General features: G+C 43.1%; 1 protein-coding gene across 1 annotated transcript in view; it reads left to right on the top strand.

The window, feature by feature from the left end:
- The window catches only part of AP5M1 (adaptor related protein complex 5 subunit mu 1), an 8,702-nt gene extending 3,697 nt beyond the window's left edge, over positions 1 to 5,005 (top strand). The window contains exons 2-8 of the mRNA XM_027662610.1: positions 218 to 863; positions 2,017 to 2,244; positions 2,702 to 2,841; positions 3,559 to 3,644; positions 3,745 to 3,860; positions 4,109 to 4,205; positions 4,839 to 5,005. Coding sequence (XP_027518411.1) covers positions 218 to 863; positions 2,017 to 2,244; positions 2,702 to 2,841; positions 3,559 to 3,644; positions 3,745 to 3,860; positions 4,109 to 4,205; positions 4,839 to 4,921 — 1,396 coding nt within the window. The 3' untranslated portion in view covers positions 4,922 to 5,005. The remainder of the gene's footprint in view (positions 1 to 217; positions 864 to 2,016; positions 2,245 to 2,701; positions 2,842 to 3,558; positions 3,645 to 3,744; positions 3,861 to 4,108; positions 4,206 to 4,838) is intronic.
- Positions 5,006 to 16,508: the final 11,503 nt, after the last annotated feature.

Below are 16,508 nucleotides of genomic sequence, written 5' to 3'. Positions count from 1 at the left end.
AGGGAAGGGAAGGGAAGGGAAGGGAAGGGAAGGGAAGAGAAGGGAAACCCATCCTTGATTTTAACAGTAACCCAAAGATTTTTGTAACGTTTTTGCTTTCTCTGACAGCCAGAAAAGGGCTTGGGTGGCTCTGCTCCTGGCAGCTCCGTTGGTATGACATTTTGGGTGAATAAATAAATAAAGAGGTAAATCAGAGGCTCTTGTTTCCTTGTCCCAGGCGTTACCCCACGGTCGAGCTGCGCGCCGAGACCTTCAGCGGGTCCACGCACGTGCCGGTGCCCTCGGACAGCGCTTTCCTGAAGGCCCTGCTGTTTGAGCTGAGGCTGGTGGACGACCACGTTTTTGTGGAGCATCGGGACACTTGCACTCGGATCGACCACTCCTCGGTGTATTCAGTGTGCACTGACTCAGGGGATCTCTGGCCTGTCCTTGCCTTCCAGAAGAGTGGGCTGATCTACGCTTGTCTTCCGCTGGTTGAGGGGCCCTTGGAGCCACGGCCTCCCCTCCTCACCGTCAGCGGGCTCTCCCAGGGACTGGCTCTTCTGTTGGGAATCATGGACTACATCTCTCCCAGTCGGAAGAACGAAGCTGAGATGAACACAAAGGTGGGCCAGCTCCGAAACCTGCTCATCCAGGCCTGTCCCCTGGGCACCCCCTTGAACACGAACATCCGCGGCCTGAACAGCACCTTCGAGGACATCCAGGAGATGCCTGCGGATAAGGATCAGCCGGCTTGGAGATCCAGCAGCTACAAAGGCAAACCTCAGGTCAATGTCTGCATCACTGAGAAGGTCAAGTGCATGCAGTATGACCAGAGGGATGTGGTGGACACGTGGCAGGTTTATGGAGCTGTAAACTGCAAGGTGAGGGTGTTTGGTGTGCAAGATGGAAGTAGTTTTTGTGGGACACTGGGAAAGTAAATACTCTTGTCATTTTACGTGTGAAAGTAAAGTGAAATGGCTATTTACTCCTCAGTAAAGTCAAGAAACTCACCAGCAGGTTTCTAATACTGTAATATTTCAGAGTGTGACCAATATTACATATTAATTTGATGCTTTAGTTCTATTTTGATTTTTACTGTGGTTTTTTTTTCCCCATAGCAGTGGGAGTTGGACTAGATGGTCTTTAAGGTCTCTCCCAACTGAAACCACTCTATGGTTCTATAATTAATGCATTTTTTTTCATTAACTACTTATGGGACTTAAATGTCCAGCATGTATTTTCCCAAATTTTTCTTATTTTAAAGGAAACAGGGAGAAATAATTTTGTATAGTATTGGCATATAAAGGCTAAGAAATGGTGGTGCTAACACCAAGTTTATTTCCAGCTATCTAATGAGCAATGTGTTAAATAATGATTAGAAACAGCATTTCTAAATATCTTCCACAAGTATCTTTACATGAACATTTCTAATTAATTTTCCTACCAGACAAAAGTTTAATCTTCTATACTACTTTATGCTGTTACAACACCATTTTGAATGCACAAATGTTGGTTGTTTGGCTGACATAAGAACAGCTGATAAAGAATCTGGTGAAAGAAGGGGGTTGTGTAGTTATTTTGAATGGTTTTATGTGTGACAATGCTTTTCAGTGTAGAGTCACAAAATGGTTTGGGTTGGAAAGGACCTTAAAGCTCATCCAATTCCAAACTCCTGCCATGGGCAGGGACACCTTCCACTATCCCAGGTTGCTCCAAGCCCCATCCAGCCTGGCCTTGAACACTTCCAGGGATGGGGCAGCCACAGCTTCTCTGGGCATTGTTTAATGTTAAAATATCTCACAGTGACCATTAATAGCAGGCTGGAATCCATTAAGTGGATGTTGTAAAAGTGACTGAATTAGTTAGACTGTCACCAAGTGTTTGATATTAATGCCTCAGTACTGATTGTCAGCACTAAGGTAAAAATTTTGAGTGTGGTTTTTATTTTTTGAAAACTATAAATATATTTTTGAACATCTAATTATGACTTGATGGAGGTATTTTAGAATAACTTCTCGACTTTGTTTTTTCAAGTGTGACATAGAGGGATCTGCACCAAAAGTGACCCTCACCCTGAATCTCCCAAGCAATGCTCCTCCTCTCCAGGATATCGTGATCCATCACTGTGTGACCTCCATTGACCCTGCCATGCTCATGTCCTTTAGTGCTGAGCCACTGGATGATTCTGTGTACAATGGACCTTACAAATTTCCCTTCATTCCTCCTTCAGATTCCTTCAACTTGTGTTACTACACTTCCCAGGTAAGGACATCCCTGACCCTCGTTGTTTCCGAGTCTTCAAATGGGAATAAAAACTCCCGTGTTGTTGAAGGTGTGAGGATGAGTTTGAGTCCAATACAAGTAGTAAAATGGTTTTTGTATAATTAAATTTTTTTTTTATATGACTAACTGCTTGGAAGGCACTTCAGGACTTGAATTGCCTGAGTTCAGGAGTTGCTGGTACTTTTGATTTCTTGACAACACTGCTCTAACTTTAAATGAACCACTTAAATGCCTGAATTAGACAAAATCTATCCAGGCTGAGATGTCAAGTGCATGTACCACAAATCTGTGTGTTGCAAGCAGCCTTGAAGAGTTTGGCACAGTCAGTAATTAATATGTTTGGTTTTTAAAGTACTTCAGCAATGTAAACAGTGATATAACTGATCTTATGATGATGGTGTTAATATATCTTGAGAATGAATACAGTTTTCTCCAGGTTCCTGTTCCACCAATTTTGGGATGTTATCAACTCGTTGAAGAGGGACCACAGGTAAAAATAACAGTTAATTTAAAGCTCCACGAAAGCATAAAGAATTCTTTTGAGTACTGTGAAGCTCGGATACCTTTTTTCAACAGGTGAGAATAAAGAAATCCTAAATAAATTCCTTCCATTTCTCTGTGATCTTCCTGAAATGAACTTATGAGGATTCAATATAACAGGTTATGCTCTGTCACCAGTGGACACTGACCTTGCAAATGCTGGGAAGCCCCGTTGGATTTCCTGTAATTTCCAGAATACAGAATTGTACCAGGATGTTTGGTAACATTCCAGATACTTCTGTTGCTCATCCTGTTTCCCTGGGGGATTGTTTTCACGTGCCACAATCCTCCAGGTGGTTTAAGCCTCGAGATCACTTCCAGCCCAGGGTTACCTGTTCCTTAAGGCTGCTAATCCCAGCTACAGATCAGCTTATCAAAAATATACCTATTTCAAATTAACGATAGTGAAAACGATAGTTTTCACTTAAGCCTCTCTGACATCTGCCAGGGCTGCACTGGCACATAATTATCATGAAAATTTAAAGGTGAGATGATAAAAAGTGGCTGATGCTGATCATAGTGTTAGTAAAACAGTATCAGTGAACTGAAAGATCAGCAACAGCCCCTTTGTGATTCCTGAGTTGAGACCATGGTGATTCCCTCCTGCTCTGTAATTTCTCCTCCTAAATTAGCAGTTTGCTCACATAGGGGTGATTTCTCTGCATGCACATAAATAATGCTTGCTTTCTTTAACAAAATAGGCATTAAATTGTAGTTATTCCAATGGTTTTCTTTCTCCTCTGTCACACGTAGGGGCCCAATTGCTCAGCTGGAGTACAAAGTTAGTTATGGCCAACTGGATTTGTCCCGGGAGAAGAGCCTCCTGGTTTGGGTCATTGGTAAGAAACACACCCTGAGCACTCTCCTTCCCCCCCAGTCAGTTCTCCAGAGTGTGGGCACAGCTGGAGCATTTCTAACAGATCTTGTTTCTGGCTTTAGGACAGAAGTTCCCCAAGTCTTTGGAAGTTTCTCTGACTGGAACCTTGTCTTTTGGCCCTGCAGGCAAAGAGCACCCCACTGATTACATGTGCACTGGGAACACTGCTTATGTCAAAGTAAGTCACAGGCTCTGGGAAAAGAGGCCTTAGTGGGCACTTTTTTAACTGCCTTGAGCTGGCTGTGAAGACACACTGGTTTAAAATCTTTATTCTCAGCACGGAGTTTTGTTTTCTTGCTTGGAGGATTTGACATCCTGTCCCTTTGGGGTTTGTTTCACACCAAGAGCATGTAGCACAGATTGCCAGTGTTTGCACAGCAAGGGTGACAACATGCACCTGATCATGTTTTCTCTCTCTTCCTGTAGCTGCATTTTAGGATCCCAGACTTTACACTAACTGGATGTTACGTAGACCAGCATTCTGTTCAGATCTTTGTACCAGGGAAACCCAAAATTACTGCAGGTGAGTTGCTAAAAATGCCATTAATTTAACTGCAACTGCATATTGAAATTATGAACTGGGTGACAATGACTAAAATTATGGAGCTAACGTTGAACTTTTGTTCTCCAAAATTACACTAACTGGGGCACACAAGGCACTCATTAAACCTGAGCAGCTCTGCCTAATGGAAACATTTTTATTTGTAGCTGCCTGTCTGTTGCAACTTCTGCCAGTCATGTCAGCAGAGGTCTGTAAGTGCCTTATAAAAATTGTGGTCTGCACTGTTAACTTTGTGACAGGGCACATTCTGCCCCAAATTGTAATGCAGAAAAAGCAGTGTTTTATACTGAGTGTGCAATTTATATTCATCAAGCAAAATCCAAGCCATTCACCTGCTTTTGACTTAACCTCTGTTTGAATTTTAAGCTCATGACTGATACATTAGTAAAGGTAATTGAAGCTGAGACTTTAAATGTCTCATTATCAGAAACGATTTTCAAATAATAATAAGAGTCTTACAGTTTAAAGAGGCCATTATACCTTTTCTGTAAACTAGTAAGGATGGATTAGTAGTCACTTAAGTTGGATGAAGGAATGTCTGATTGTAAGGCATCCTGTAATGCTTATTTTTCCTGCCTTTTTTTTCCCTTGTAGCCCGGGAACTGATTTCTTCTGATTACTACCTCTGGAATTCCAAAGCACCAGCACCCATGGTGTATAAAACCTCACTTGACTAATTTGCTTGCAAGTAATTTTTTGTATTTAATCAAAGCATATAGTTAATGAGATTATGATACAGTGAAAATAAATATTTTCCAGCACTTGTGCTTTGTGTGTGTCCTTAAAATTTTCTGTTGAGGAAAAACAAAAGAGGGCTTTTTAAAAAACGTTAGTCTCTTAAAACCATAAGTTGGTTTTTATATTGTTTAGTCCTGGATGACACCCTAGGGAAGACAATTTGAAATGTACTTGCTGTGGCTGTTTTTACTTTCCCTTTTAAAACTAACTGGTACAAAATATAAGCACCTGGTGATAGAGACAAAGGACTCCAATTACTTCACTGGTTTTGTAAACCAGAGAGCTCTCAGGATGGGAAAGGTTTTAGTATCTTATTCCTGTCCTGAAATCACAAGAATCTGATCAGACCCCAGACTAAGAGGACAATTAAAAGCAAGAGCTCTGTTATTTTCACAAAATGCCTACAGAATACTTAGATAATTTATATGTCAATATGAATTGTCAATAAATTACCAATAATTTGTCACATTTTAAGAAGGGCAGCCTGGCATGAGCAGCACCTCTGAAAGTGGAGATGACACAAGAGTCTTTATTGCCTCTGTCAGCAGAAGTGGTGACTCCCTTTCCCACATGCCTGTGAGCTGCTTGCTCAGAGGTGTGAACGTGTTTTTTCAAATCACAAGACTAGCTCTGGGCAGGCAAAATCAGCCAAGTTTGCTGGAGGTCCCAAAAAACATCACTGAGCTGTTTTCCCTGGAAAAATAGGCGGAAAAGGACTCAATTTACGGAGACAGATCTCTGATTTTGAGAATAATATCTGCAGGAACACAAGGAATGGACTTTAGGAGAGTCATCAGGAAATGTGCAGATTCTGGAAGGCTGGTGAAGAGCTGACAGGGCCTGGAGAGCAGCACAAAAGCAGAGAATGCTGAGCAATAACCACGTGCACCAGCTGCTCCTGCCCTACCTCCTGCTTCGCTGTACACCGTGTGATAAATCAGATTAGTGATTACGTAAGGAGAAAAGTTTCAAGCTATAATTTAAAAAATACTTAGATTGAGATAGTGATCTAATTGCTTGGTTGAATGTTCTAAAGGGTGGATCAATCCATGTGAAACACCATCCAGCTGAAACTCAGGAAGCAGAACTTAGGAAACAGAGCTTTGCTACCACCTGCTTCACACAGGTGAGGTGCCTGCTTTGCTCAGCAGGTGACAGGTGAATTAGTGATTTTGCCTGGGATCCAGCCCTCACCTGTTACAGTTGTCCGTGTGTTTGAGCACCAGGATGTGAGTGGGGAGAGGTGGTCTCTGCTGGGAGGGCTCAGATCATGCTCTGTCCACCAGGCCACTCATGTTTCGTTTTCACCTACCCGAGAGAAAAGGTGGGAGCTCTGCACAGCAGCACTGGGGAGGGATGGCTCTTCTTGCTCAAAAAGTGCCACCCAAGAAAACACTGGGAAGAAATGGGGCTGCCCAAACTCATAGTATGTCAGAAAAGGAGACCCTTTGCACTTAACAGCAGGGGGTTCTTCCAAATCCTGTTCCTTTTTGTTTCCCTCTAGGCTCTCTCGTGGTTGGGGGAGTTGCAGTGCTCAGGAAGGGAGGGCTGTGGCTCTGGGTCACTTTGCACACACCCATCAGTGCAGGTTTGGAGAGAGAGAGCGAGTGGGTGATGTTTCTCTTCTAGCCCTGAGCAGTTTTTTACAGCTTCATGCAAGCCATCACCTGATTTGATTTGTTATCAGGGATTGCTCCATAAACCCCTGGATTAGAATCCTGCACACCCTTCCTGCAGTGCTCTGGGACAGCTCTGTGGTAAGAGAAGTGGGGAAAGCAGCTCTGTCTGCCTGTTTTAAGAGAGTGGCTGAGGTGTCTCTGGCAGGTGTGAGTGTGCAGCACGCCCTTTTCTTTGGGAAGCACCATGGACGGGTCAGACAGCAAAACAAACCAGGTTAAAGGTACCCACCTTCATCCAAAAGCCTTGTGCAACAAGTGTGAGACACCCACGCTGGAGGGAGGGAGGCCAGAGGAAGCCTTTCCCCTGTCCTGCTGGCTACACTTGCCTTCTGGAAAGGGCCCATTCCCATGGGTACTTCAGAAATATTTGTAAGGTAGAACACTAGTAAAGTGAGCTCTGTACTAAACTTAGTAGGGTTGGTAAATGAGATGGCTCACAGCTCAGGCACAAGAGGGGACACTGGAAGAGTTCAACGATTTATAAAGGACTAAACATGTCTGCCTCTCTCTCTCTGTTCCCTGGTAGTTGCCCAGACAATTTCACTGTTTCTCTACACGGTCTGACCACTTCTCCTGTTTTAAGAGAGAGAAAAAAAAAAAAACAAAACCTTCAAAACTTAAATCAGGAATTGATTAATATTATTGAGGGCTCATATGAGCCTGGGGACTCCATGGCAGAGATGGCATCTAACAGTAGTTCTGGTAAGCTCCAAAGGTCATCAAGTGTCAGTGGTATTCCTTTAACTCTTAAAAAAAATCCACGAGTTTTTAACACAATAGTTTCTTTACAAATGTGTTAAAGGGGAAAAAATATATTTCTCTTTTGTACAGAGTGCTGTTTCTTCTACAAGAGTGTTTGCTGCTTGGAGTGCTTCTATTTATAATTTCCTCACAGGTATAGACTGTATGAGATCTATGGAGATAACTTCAAAGACTTCCAAAAAGAAGTGGCCAAAGAGTTCTCTAGAACTTATGTTGCATTTCAGAGGGCCAGAAGAAAACTAAGATGGAAATAATTGAAAACGAGAAATGTAGGGACTTAAAGAAACGTTGGGTTGCCAACCTGACATTTTCCCAAATAAAATAATGTGTATAAATATTAAGAAGTTATTATGTAACTCACTTCATTAGTTTAATTATTTGTTTCATTTCATTAGAATTTGAGAGTAATGTAAGAAATGGCAATTAAAATTAATTTAAAGCAAATACAGACCATCAAGGTTTTTAGATTGAATGTTCAATTGGCAACGAGAATTGATATAACAGACCTCTAAGAAATTACAATAATGCAAAATTCATGTATAACCCACCAAATCTCAGTAAAAAAGGCTGAGATTTCCAAATCCATTGGTGAGGGGGATCAAACATGTTTTGGAGCCCACAAGTTTCACTTAAAACTTTGTGAAAGGAAATGGGGAATTTGCACTGAAGGTCCCAGAGGGTGCAGTGGCTGGGAAGCAGCAACTTCTGCCAATGCTGAAGCCCTTGTTGAAACCATCAGGGTTTGAATGAGGTTTTTTCGGGGGGGAATAGATGTTCCAGCACAAGCAGGTGCCAAGGTGTGGATCCAAGAAGATACATCATACATGGTGAGGGGAGAAGGGGACCAAGGAGTGTCAAAAATACCTAATATGTGGCTTAGGTGGGCACTGCTGTGGCCAGAAGGACCAGAGCAATCACTCCTGGAGTACCTGGCACTGGTGTGATCCTCACCAACCCAAACAGCCCTTATTTCTAGGAAAACATCTAGACCCTGAAGCTCCTGAGAAATCCTGAGCTCACCAGGATCTCCAATTCTCCCTTGTTCTTCACCCCTGCCCCCTCACTACCCTGGTGTACCCTGGTGTAACCTGCCTCTCCCTCAAAGTGTGGAATCCAAGGGGTTGTACCAAGGTGCCACTGTGAGGAGAAGAAACTCTTCAGGTGTCTCATGTGCATTCTTACTGCTCCAAATCCTGAGCTGTACCAGAAGAAAGACAGGACCAAGGAAGCCCACCTTTCCTTGACTGGGAACTACTGGTGGAGAACAGCTTCCCAGGCCCCTGGGAATACCATCCCTCCACTGTCACCTCAATTCTTCTCCTGAGTTTCCTTGTCAAGTTGGGATGCAGAGTCAAACCATCACCACTGTCCATGTGTGACACAAATTTCCCCTCCAAATTCCCAGGGCCTGTTCCTCTCACCACAGGAGGGATTTAGTCCATCTAACACGGCTCCTTGTGGTCAAATTTGTGCCGGCTCTTACTGATCACTAATCAGTAATTTGGTGCTTTTCCAGTTTTCTGGAAGCCCTTCCCTCCCCCAGGATCCCAAGGTACTTGGTGACAGCCCCAAGATGGTATATGCCAGTCCCTCAAGTATTTGGGGTAAACCCCATTCCTTCAGATAATTTGGAAGCAGTCACTTTTTTTACATAATTCAGCCCTTCTCTCCACTGCAATTTTTCACTGTTTTTCCCGGCATTAACTACTTTGGCCTCTTGTTAACAGTAAACATAGAAACAACAAGATATTAAACTATCAACAGCAGTTGTCCTCTGTTAATTCACACTGTCCTAGGAATTTCCCACACTTTGTCCTATTTGTACAAGTCCTGCTGAGATTTAAGTCATGAGAGTTTGTGAGTAAGTCCATGTTTGTCCCTCACTACTCCTGCTGACTCCTTCACCACCACCTCATTCTCTCATCCCTTAGAGGATGGACAAAATACAAGTGTATTTTCCAGCATCTTTTTGAGCGGAGAAAACCAAGCCCTGCCATCCTGAGAGTCCATCCTGAGAGCACCAGGACAGGAAACTCCTGCAGCCCTCAGTCCTAAAGAAGACATTAGATAAGAGTTTCATGGATCCCAGTTTGGGAAGTGCAAGCTTCCTTGGAAGAGCTGCGATAGGCCTGTAGGACTGTCAGTGTTCCTAAACTCCATTCCCTTCATCTCCTGTGGTGAGTTGACTTTGGCTGTAGACCAGGTGCCCACCAAAGCCCCTCTGTCATTGCTCTCCTCAGCAGGACAGGGAGAGAAAATTAGGACAAGAGACATAAGGACAGGGAGATCACCCAGATTCGACTTGGGGAAATGAATTTCATTTACTACCAATCAAATCAGAGTAGGATATGAAAAATAAAACCAAATCTTAAAAGATCTTTGCCTCACCCTTCCTTCACTCCCAATTTCTCTGCATCCTCCCCCAAGTGGCACAGGGGGGATGAGAAATGGGGTCTGTGGTCAGTTCATCACAATGTCATCTCTTCTGCTCTTTATCCTCTCTCTCCTCCCCTGTTCCGGCATGAGATCCCTCCCACAGGAGGAGGGACTTCTCCCACATGGATCCTTCTCATGGGTTGTGGTTCTTAATGATCTTCTCCAGTATGGGCCCCTCCAACAGGGACAATCCTTCAGGAACAGAGCGCTCCAGAGGGGTTTCCCCATGGAGTCGTGAGTACTGCCAGAAAACCTTCTCCAGCCTGGGTTCCTCTTCATGGAGTCACAGGTCCTGCCAGGAGCCTGCTCCAGTGTGGGCTTCCCATGGGGTCACAGCCTCCTTCAGGTGCATCCAACCCACCCCAGCATGTGCTCCTTTGGGAGCTGCAGGTGGATCTCTGTTGCTCCATGGACCTCCATGGGCTGCAAGGGCACAGCTGCCTCTCCATGGGCTGCACCACAGGCTGGGGGAGAATTTCTGCTCCAGCACCTGAAGCACATCCTGCCCCTCCTTCTGCGCTGCCCTGGGGATCTGCAGAGCTGTTTCTCTCACATATTCTCACTCCTCTCTCCCTCTGAGGTTCCCAAGTTTTTTTTCTTCCCTACATTATTCCAGAGGTGCTGCCGCTGTTGCTGATGGGCTCAGCCTTGGCCAGTGGCAGGTCTGTCCTGGATGTGGTTGGCATTGGCTCCCTAGGCCACAGGGAAAGCTTTTGGCATCTTCTCACAGAAGCCACCCCTGTAGCCCCTCACTGCTGCCAAAGCCTTGCCACACAAACCCAGTACAACACCCTGAAGTTATTCAGGTGCAGGAAACAGACAACGGAGTTTTAACTCTCAGTGGCTCCCAGTTTCAATGCTAAAAATTCCAGGGGCACAAGCAGGATCCTGTATGGGCCCAGCACAGGCCACTTGGATAGTGCATCTCCTTGATTTCCTGAAATTTTTCTTTCTTATTTCCACAAATCCCATGTTGCCTTAAGATGCACTAATTTGCTGACTTTTTGCAGAAATCAGTTGATAATTCATGCAGGGGAGCAGGATCTGAGAGAAAAAAAGGCTTTGTACCCCCCAAAAATGGGAATTCTCTCTCTTGTGAGCAGGCTGGCAATAAACCACTGCCTCTCTCCACCCACAGCTAGATCTAAAGGACCAGAGGTTCATAGCTTACAGCACCCCTCCAGAAGACAGGACAACCAGCTGCATATTCCCAGTAGGATTTCAGAGGAAGTGAGCATCCTAGGAACTTCAGTGCTGATCCATAAGGAACTGCTGCATGTGTGAGATGTCTGGAAGGACAGCAGCCTCACCAGTTTATCCCAAGTCAATGAGGCCAGGGAGGAGCTGGAAGACAGGAGCTGTGCTTCTCCCAGGGGAGTGGAATGTCCCACTGCACCTCAAACCTTACCTCACTGCCCACAAAGGGGCCATAAGACTCTCCCAAGAGGCTTCCCATTAAAGATGCACCTGTTCACCAAGATGCCACATCCTCAACAAACCAAGTTAAATACCACGGGGAGGTCTCTGCCCTCATGGTTGCTTTTATCCAAGGACTCCCCACTCACAATTCAACTGAAATTCAGGTATTTTAGGGCACAGGCCTGCCCCCTTCTCCCCTTCTTGCTTTGCTTCCTTGAAACTTGGTTGAGCTCTAGATGAATTTTTGAAAGCCTGATGCCTTCTGTACTAACAGCAAAGAACTAAACCCAACCCATTTTCTTCCCAATGAGATCAGCTGGTTGCTTTTGATTTTCTCTAGAAACCTATCTTTTCAAGATCTTTTTTTTTCCCCCTTTTTTCTTTATTTTTTTTTGAAGTCAAAGTCTGTTTCCCGTTTGGTAGGTGACCTGTTTAATGTTTTCCCTGTGTCTGGGAACTCCTTAGTGTAATTAGCGACCTTTGAACTCCACAACTAATCCTGAGCTATTTTGTATTCCTTACTCATCTTTAAGGCTGGACCTTTCTTTTCTTTTGAGTCCGCTGCCACAATTAAAGAAGAAACAGCTGCATTTCAAAGGGATTCCAATTCCAGAAGCTTAATCGTGATTGACACGTTCTTATTCTAAGCTATAAGAAACTCTAAGAGTCCTTTCTTGGGTTAAAACTTCAATCATTTTCTAAAAAATTATCTCAATATGGATTTTATTCATTTTCTTTGATAACCATTCTTTGCGATTTTTTTGACTTGAAAGATGCTTTGAGTTTGCGACGAATATGAGCTGCACCCACCCAAGGAATGAATGGTGTCGGGCTCGGGCTGGATGCAGAAGTGCCTAAATTCCATTTATTGTCAAAATCTGATTATGAAACCTGACGTCCTCCGTGTAGCTTGACATCATTCCACATGCCTGAAAGGTAGGAGAGGTGGGAGCGCTCACAAATGAACCCTGGGAAGGCTGGGGAGGGAGGTGGCATAAAGCATCCTCCAGAAATACATGTATTTTTAGCTGTTCTTTCCATTTTTTTATAGCACAGATTAAAAAGCCGTTGTCTGGAAGAGCCTGTCTTCACTCTGGGAGAAATGAATTCCCTGTTAAAACTCACAGCCATAAAACAGGGATAATTCATGTGGCTTGAAATCATCGCCACAACCACAAAACAAACCCCGAGCGAGGCTGCGGCGCTTAAATCTCTTCCAAGGCTGATCCTGAGAAATGATGGGAGCCTGTTGGGTCCCGTTATTTAATTATCTCCCTCTCACTTACATTCAAATTCAGCGTGACCTCCGAAAGATGGGCTTAAAAAGGGGGAAAAAAAGCCTGAAAATCTGCGCGTGTGTGTGTGTGTGTTTGCCCAGATCCGTGGGCACACGAATCCATGGGCACCACTGGTGGATGCTGGTATAAATGTATCCAAAATGATCCCAAAGAGCTCCGGGTATGGCAGCAGGCAAGACCTGCTTTTCCTAAGACAAAGGTCAAATAAAAAAAGGGATGTTAATAAACAGTCCTCCAGTTTAAAGGGACTTTTTTCTTTTTTTTTTTTTTTTTTTGGAGGATTACATCTTAAATTCCGACAAATCAGATTTAGGAGTTACTGAAAGTGAAATTGATCCATCCCTCAGCCAAACTTTGCAATACTTTCCTGTTCTGACATCATTTAGATAGTTAGCTGTATTATCAGATTAAAAACCATTGTACAGGGCCGCTGAAAGGAAAAGGAGCCAAAAAGCTAAACACTGCCTGAATTCGGAACCTTTTAACCTGGCTGAAGTACGTTGGGTCCCTGTTATGCAAATACCTTCAATCCTCTGCTAAGTTCAGTGGAAATAATTTTCTTGAATGACAGGTTTATTCAGCAAGGATTCAGTTGGCGATTAATCCCCCTTTGATCTAAGGTATTTCACTTAACTACCAGTTACCTCGTCCTGACAAAGTGCAACCGAGATTAGGGAGATCACTAGAACACGACCAGGGTGTGCGTTTATTCTCCCCAACCGTTCAAAGGGAAGGGCCAAGAATGCAATCTATTTGCAGCATTTGAAGATGGAAAGTCCTGTCTCCCAAGTTAGAAAGTCAATTGAATTCCAAATGCTGCTCGGTCCCGATGGAACGGGACGCGCGGCGCAGACGTCGTCTCCAAACCCGAGATATTCCCACCCCCTGGGATTTTTCCCGGGACCTGCTTTTCCCTCACTCTTCCAAAACTGCTTCTTTATTTCAAATTAGCACGTGGCATGTGTGAAAGGTCTTTGCTCTTGAAAAAGCAGATGAGGGATGATATTTTCCAGTTTTAAGCTGTTCAATGTTATTCCTTGAGATTCACCTTGCTTTTTGCTAAAAAAACCCACCTTCTCTACTTCTCCAGTGACTACATATATATATATTTATATATACTTTTATACATATTATATACATATATTTTATATATATTATATTATATTTTATATATGTGATATGTTATATACATATGTTTTATATATATTTTATATACATATGTTTTATATATATTTATACTTATTTAAATATATTTATATAGAAAGAGAGAAAATATAGAATATATATTCTATAAATACATATAATATTGTACATATTATAAAATTACATATTTTTAATCTGATAATGCAGCCATTTAAATGAAGTCAGAAGAGGGTTGGATCCATTTCACTTTCAGTAGCTCCTAAATCTGATTTATTGGAATTTAAGATGTAATCCTTCCAAAAAAAAAAAAAAAAGTCCCTTTAAACTAGAGGGCTGTTTATTAACATCCCTTTTTTATTTGACCTTTGTCTTAGGAACACCAGGTCTCACCTGCTGCTGTACCTGGGGCTCTTTGGGATCATTTTGGGCAGGTTTATACCATTAGATGTATATTGATACCTCCAGCAGGCACAATATTTTTGTACCTTTTTTCATGAAGGAAAACTCATCTGTAGAGATGATAGAAGTCATTCCCTAAAATAAAAAAAAAAATCAGGCAGCTCCTCCGGGGCTGCCCGGCATCTGAAATAATTTTTTTTTTCTTTCCTTGTGTTTTCTTTTTGCTGAATTATGACATCATTTTGTGGAAGCCTAAACTGCAAAAATGCTGCAGCAACCCAGACATCACCATGGGAGCACGGTCCTGATCCAGGGCTTAGCTGGGTCAGCCCGTGAGAAGCTGATTATGGGATTGGGCATAAAGCTGTATTTTCTTATGGCAAAGGGAGAGGCGGAACAATATCATTTGTGGGATCCTTTTCCCGGTTAAAGTGGCTGCCAGGATTTTCACTCCAAACCCAGTGATTTTAGGGGAGGTTGTTTGTATGTAAATATGGCTGAAGGAGGGGAGGAAAATTATTTTATTCCACTTTTTAGGACTTTGCCGTTTCCTGAGATATCAGGCTGTTACTTGAACAAAATTCCCTGTGCGTAGGATCTGTTAAAATCAACCTCCCAAAGCATGACTGTGTTTGTACATCCTTGCGGAATTGGGGCTGTATTTGGGTTTTTCTACATTCCATGGACACACTGTAAACCATCCAGACACCCTGTTATTGTTTTTCTTACTCCCTCATGTTAAATGATTTAGATTTTTAGGGAGATCCATGTGAAGGGGCTTGAGCCTGCACTGGGGTCCCCTCACTCCAGCTGAGTCCCCTCACTCCAGCTGAGTCCCCTCACTCCAGCTGAGTCCCCTCGTTGTTTACTCGCATTTTATAGAGTCACAGGATAGTTTGGGTTGGAAGGGACCTTAAATTTCATCCAGTTCAAACCGCCACCACCACATTTAGGGAAATTTTAATTTCCAGTGAATATTTCCTCACGGGATTCCTCGCCCGCAACAGCCGCGAAATCCCCCCGAAGGCTCGTGGAAGGCCCCCATCACACTTGATCAGGTCAATAATACACAAACTAAGAAGGATTTGCACTCGAGACAGTAACAGCTTCTCAAGAGCCATTACAGTGTAGTGGCTTTCAGGGAGAAATCCCTTTTAAGAAATGCCAAAATCTGGAGTAACATGATAGTCTGCGAGGCTTTAGGGTCTTTCTCGTAAGCATAATGTTACACGTACTTAGGAGTTGGTAAAAATAAAAAGGGAGGGGTTTAAAATGCTTTTTATATTTGCTATATAAACTCTATTTGCTATATGAACTCCATGACAAGCCAGCGAGGGAGAGAAATTTGTATTTGAAAATAAGCCCAAATTGTTGTCTGCCTGATCTTGTAGCATAATAAATAGAACACAGGGACTGCAAGCAGTTAGAGCAAAGACCTATAAAGCCCCTGTTGATCTCTGTACTGCCTCATCAGTGGTAATTGATGACTTGATTTATCTAATGACTACATTAAATTATTTAGAAAGACAGGGTTGTATTTATATGAGATAAAAAAAATGCCTCATGTCTTAAGCAAAATGAAAAATGTGGAGGTGGTGTTCTTGCTTTGCAGTGGTTGTGTGAGTCTGTGCTCCTGTATATACAACATATAAGGATATAAATAAGATGGGAAATATCTTAAGGCAAAATATCTGTATGATAATTATCAGTTTCATGGGCTGTTTTTCCCAAACTGAACAATAACAAATTTTCTTCAAATGCATAACATAGGATGATAGTCTATTCTGATGATGTTAAAAACTATTTACTGATTAATAATAGTAAACTGATGCCTAATTGCCTAATTTCCTAATAAATATGGGTTTGTTCAAAACCAGAAGGCATCTCCAACATCCCTGAAGTGCAGATAATTTCTGTTTTTCAGCCCTCAGCAGTATTTCTAGAGGAGAAATACCTCAAACCACTGCAGAGAGCTCTGTTTTAAATGCAGTGAACAGTAGGTCAACCTCCCAATTTCAATAAAGGGCAGGGATATATTAATAAAGGAAGAACTTTCCTTACTTCAGCACCGCTGCAGTTTTCCTGGGAAAGGCTGATGTTCTCCAAAGGCCGTTTCTGCCCCCCGGTGGTGGCACCAAACCAGCGCTCCAGCTCCAAAACCAGCCCGGCAGGAAAGGGATGGCTTCGGATGTGTCGTTTATTTGTGTAGTATCTGGGCTGTCTGCAGGACACTGCTTCACAGGGGTTTTTTTTTGGGAGGGGGACTTTTCACAAAGGGCCTGGAGTGACAGGACAAGAGGGAATGGCTTCAAAATGTCAGAGGGAAGGGTTAGATTGGATATAAGGAAGAAATTCTTCCCTGTGAGGGTGGTGAGGCCCTGGCACAGGTT

Source organism: Corapipo altera, unplaced genomic scaffold (genome assembly GCF_003945725.1).
Source record: "Corapipo altera isolate COAL_440 unplaced genomic scaffold, ASM394572v1 169, whole genome shotgun sequence".
NCBI classification, from domain to species: domain Eukaryota; kingdom Metazoa; phylum Chordata; class Aves; order Passeriformes; family Pipridae; genus Corapipo; species Corapipo altera.
This window is presented reverse-complemented; position numbering and strand designations above follow the sequence as displayed.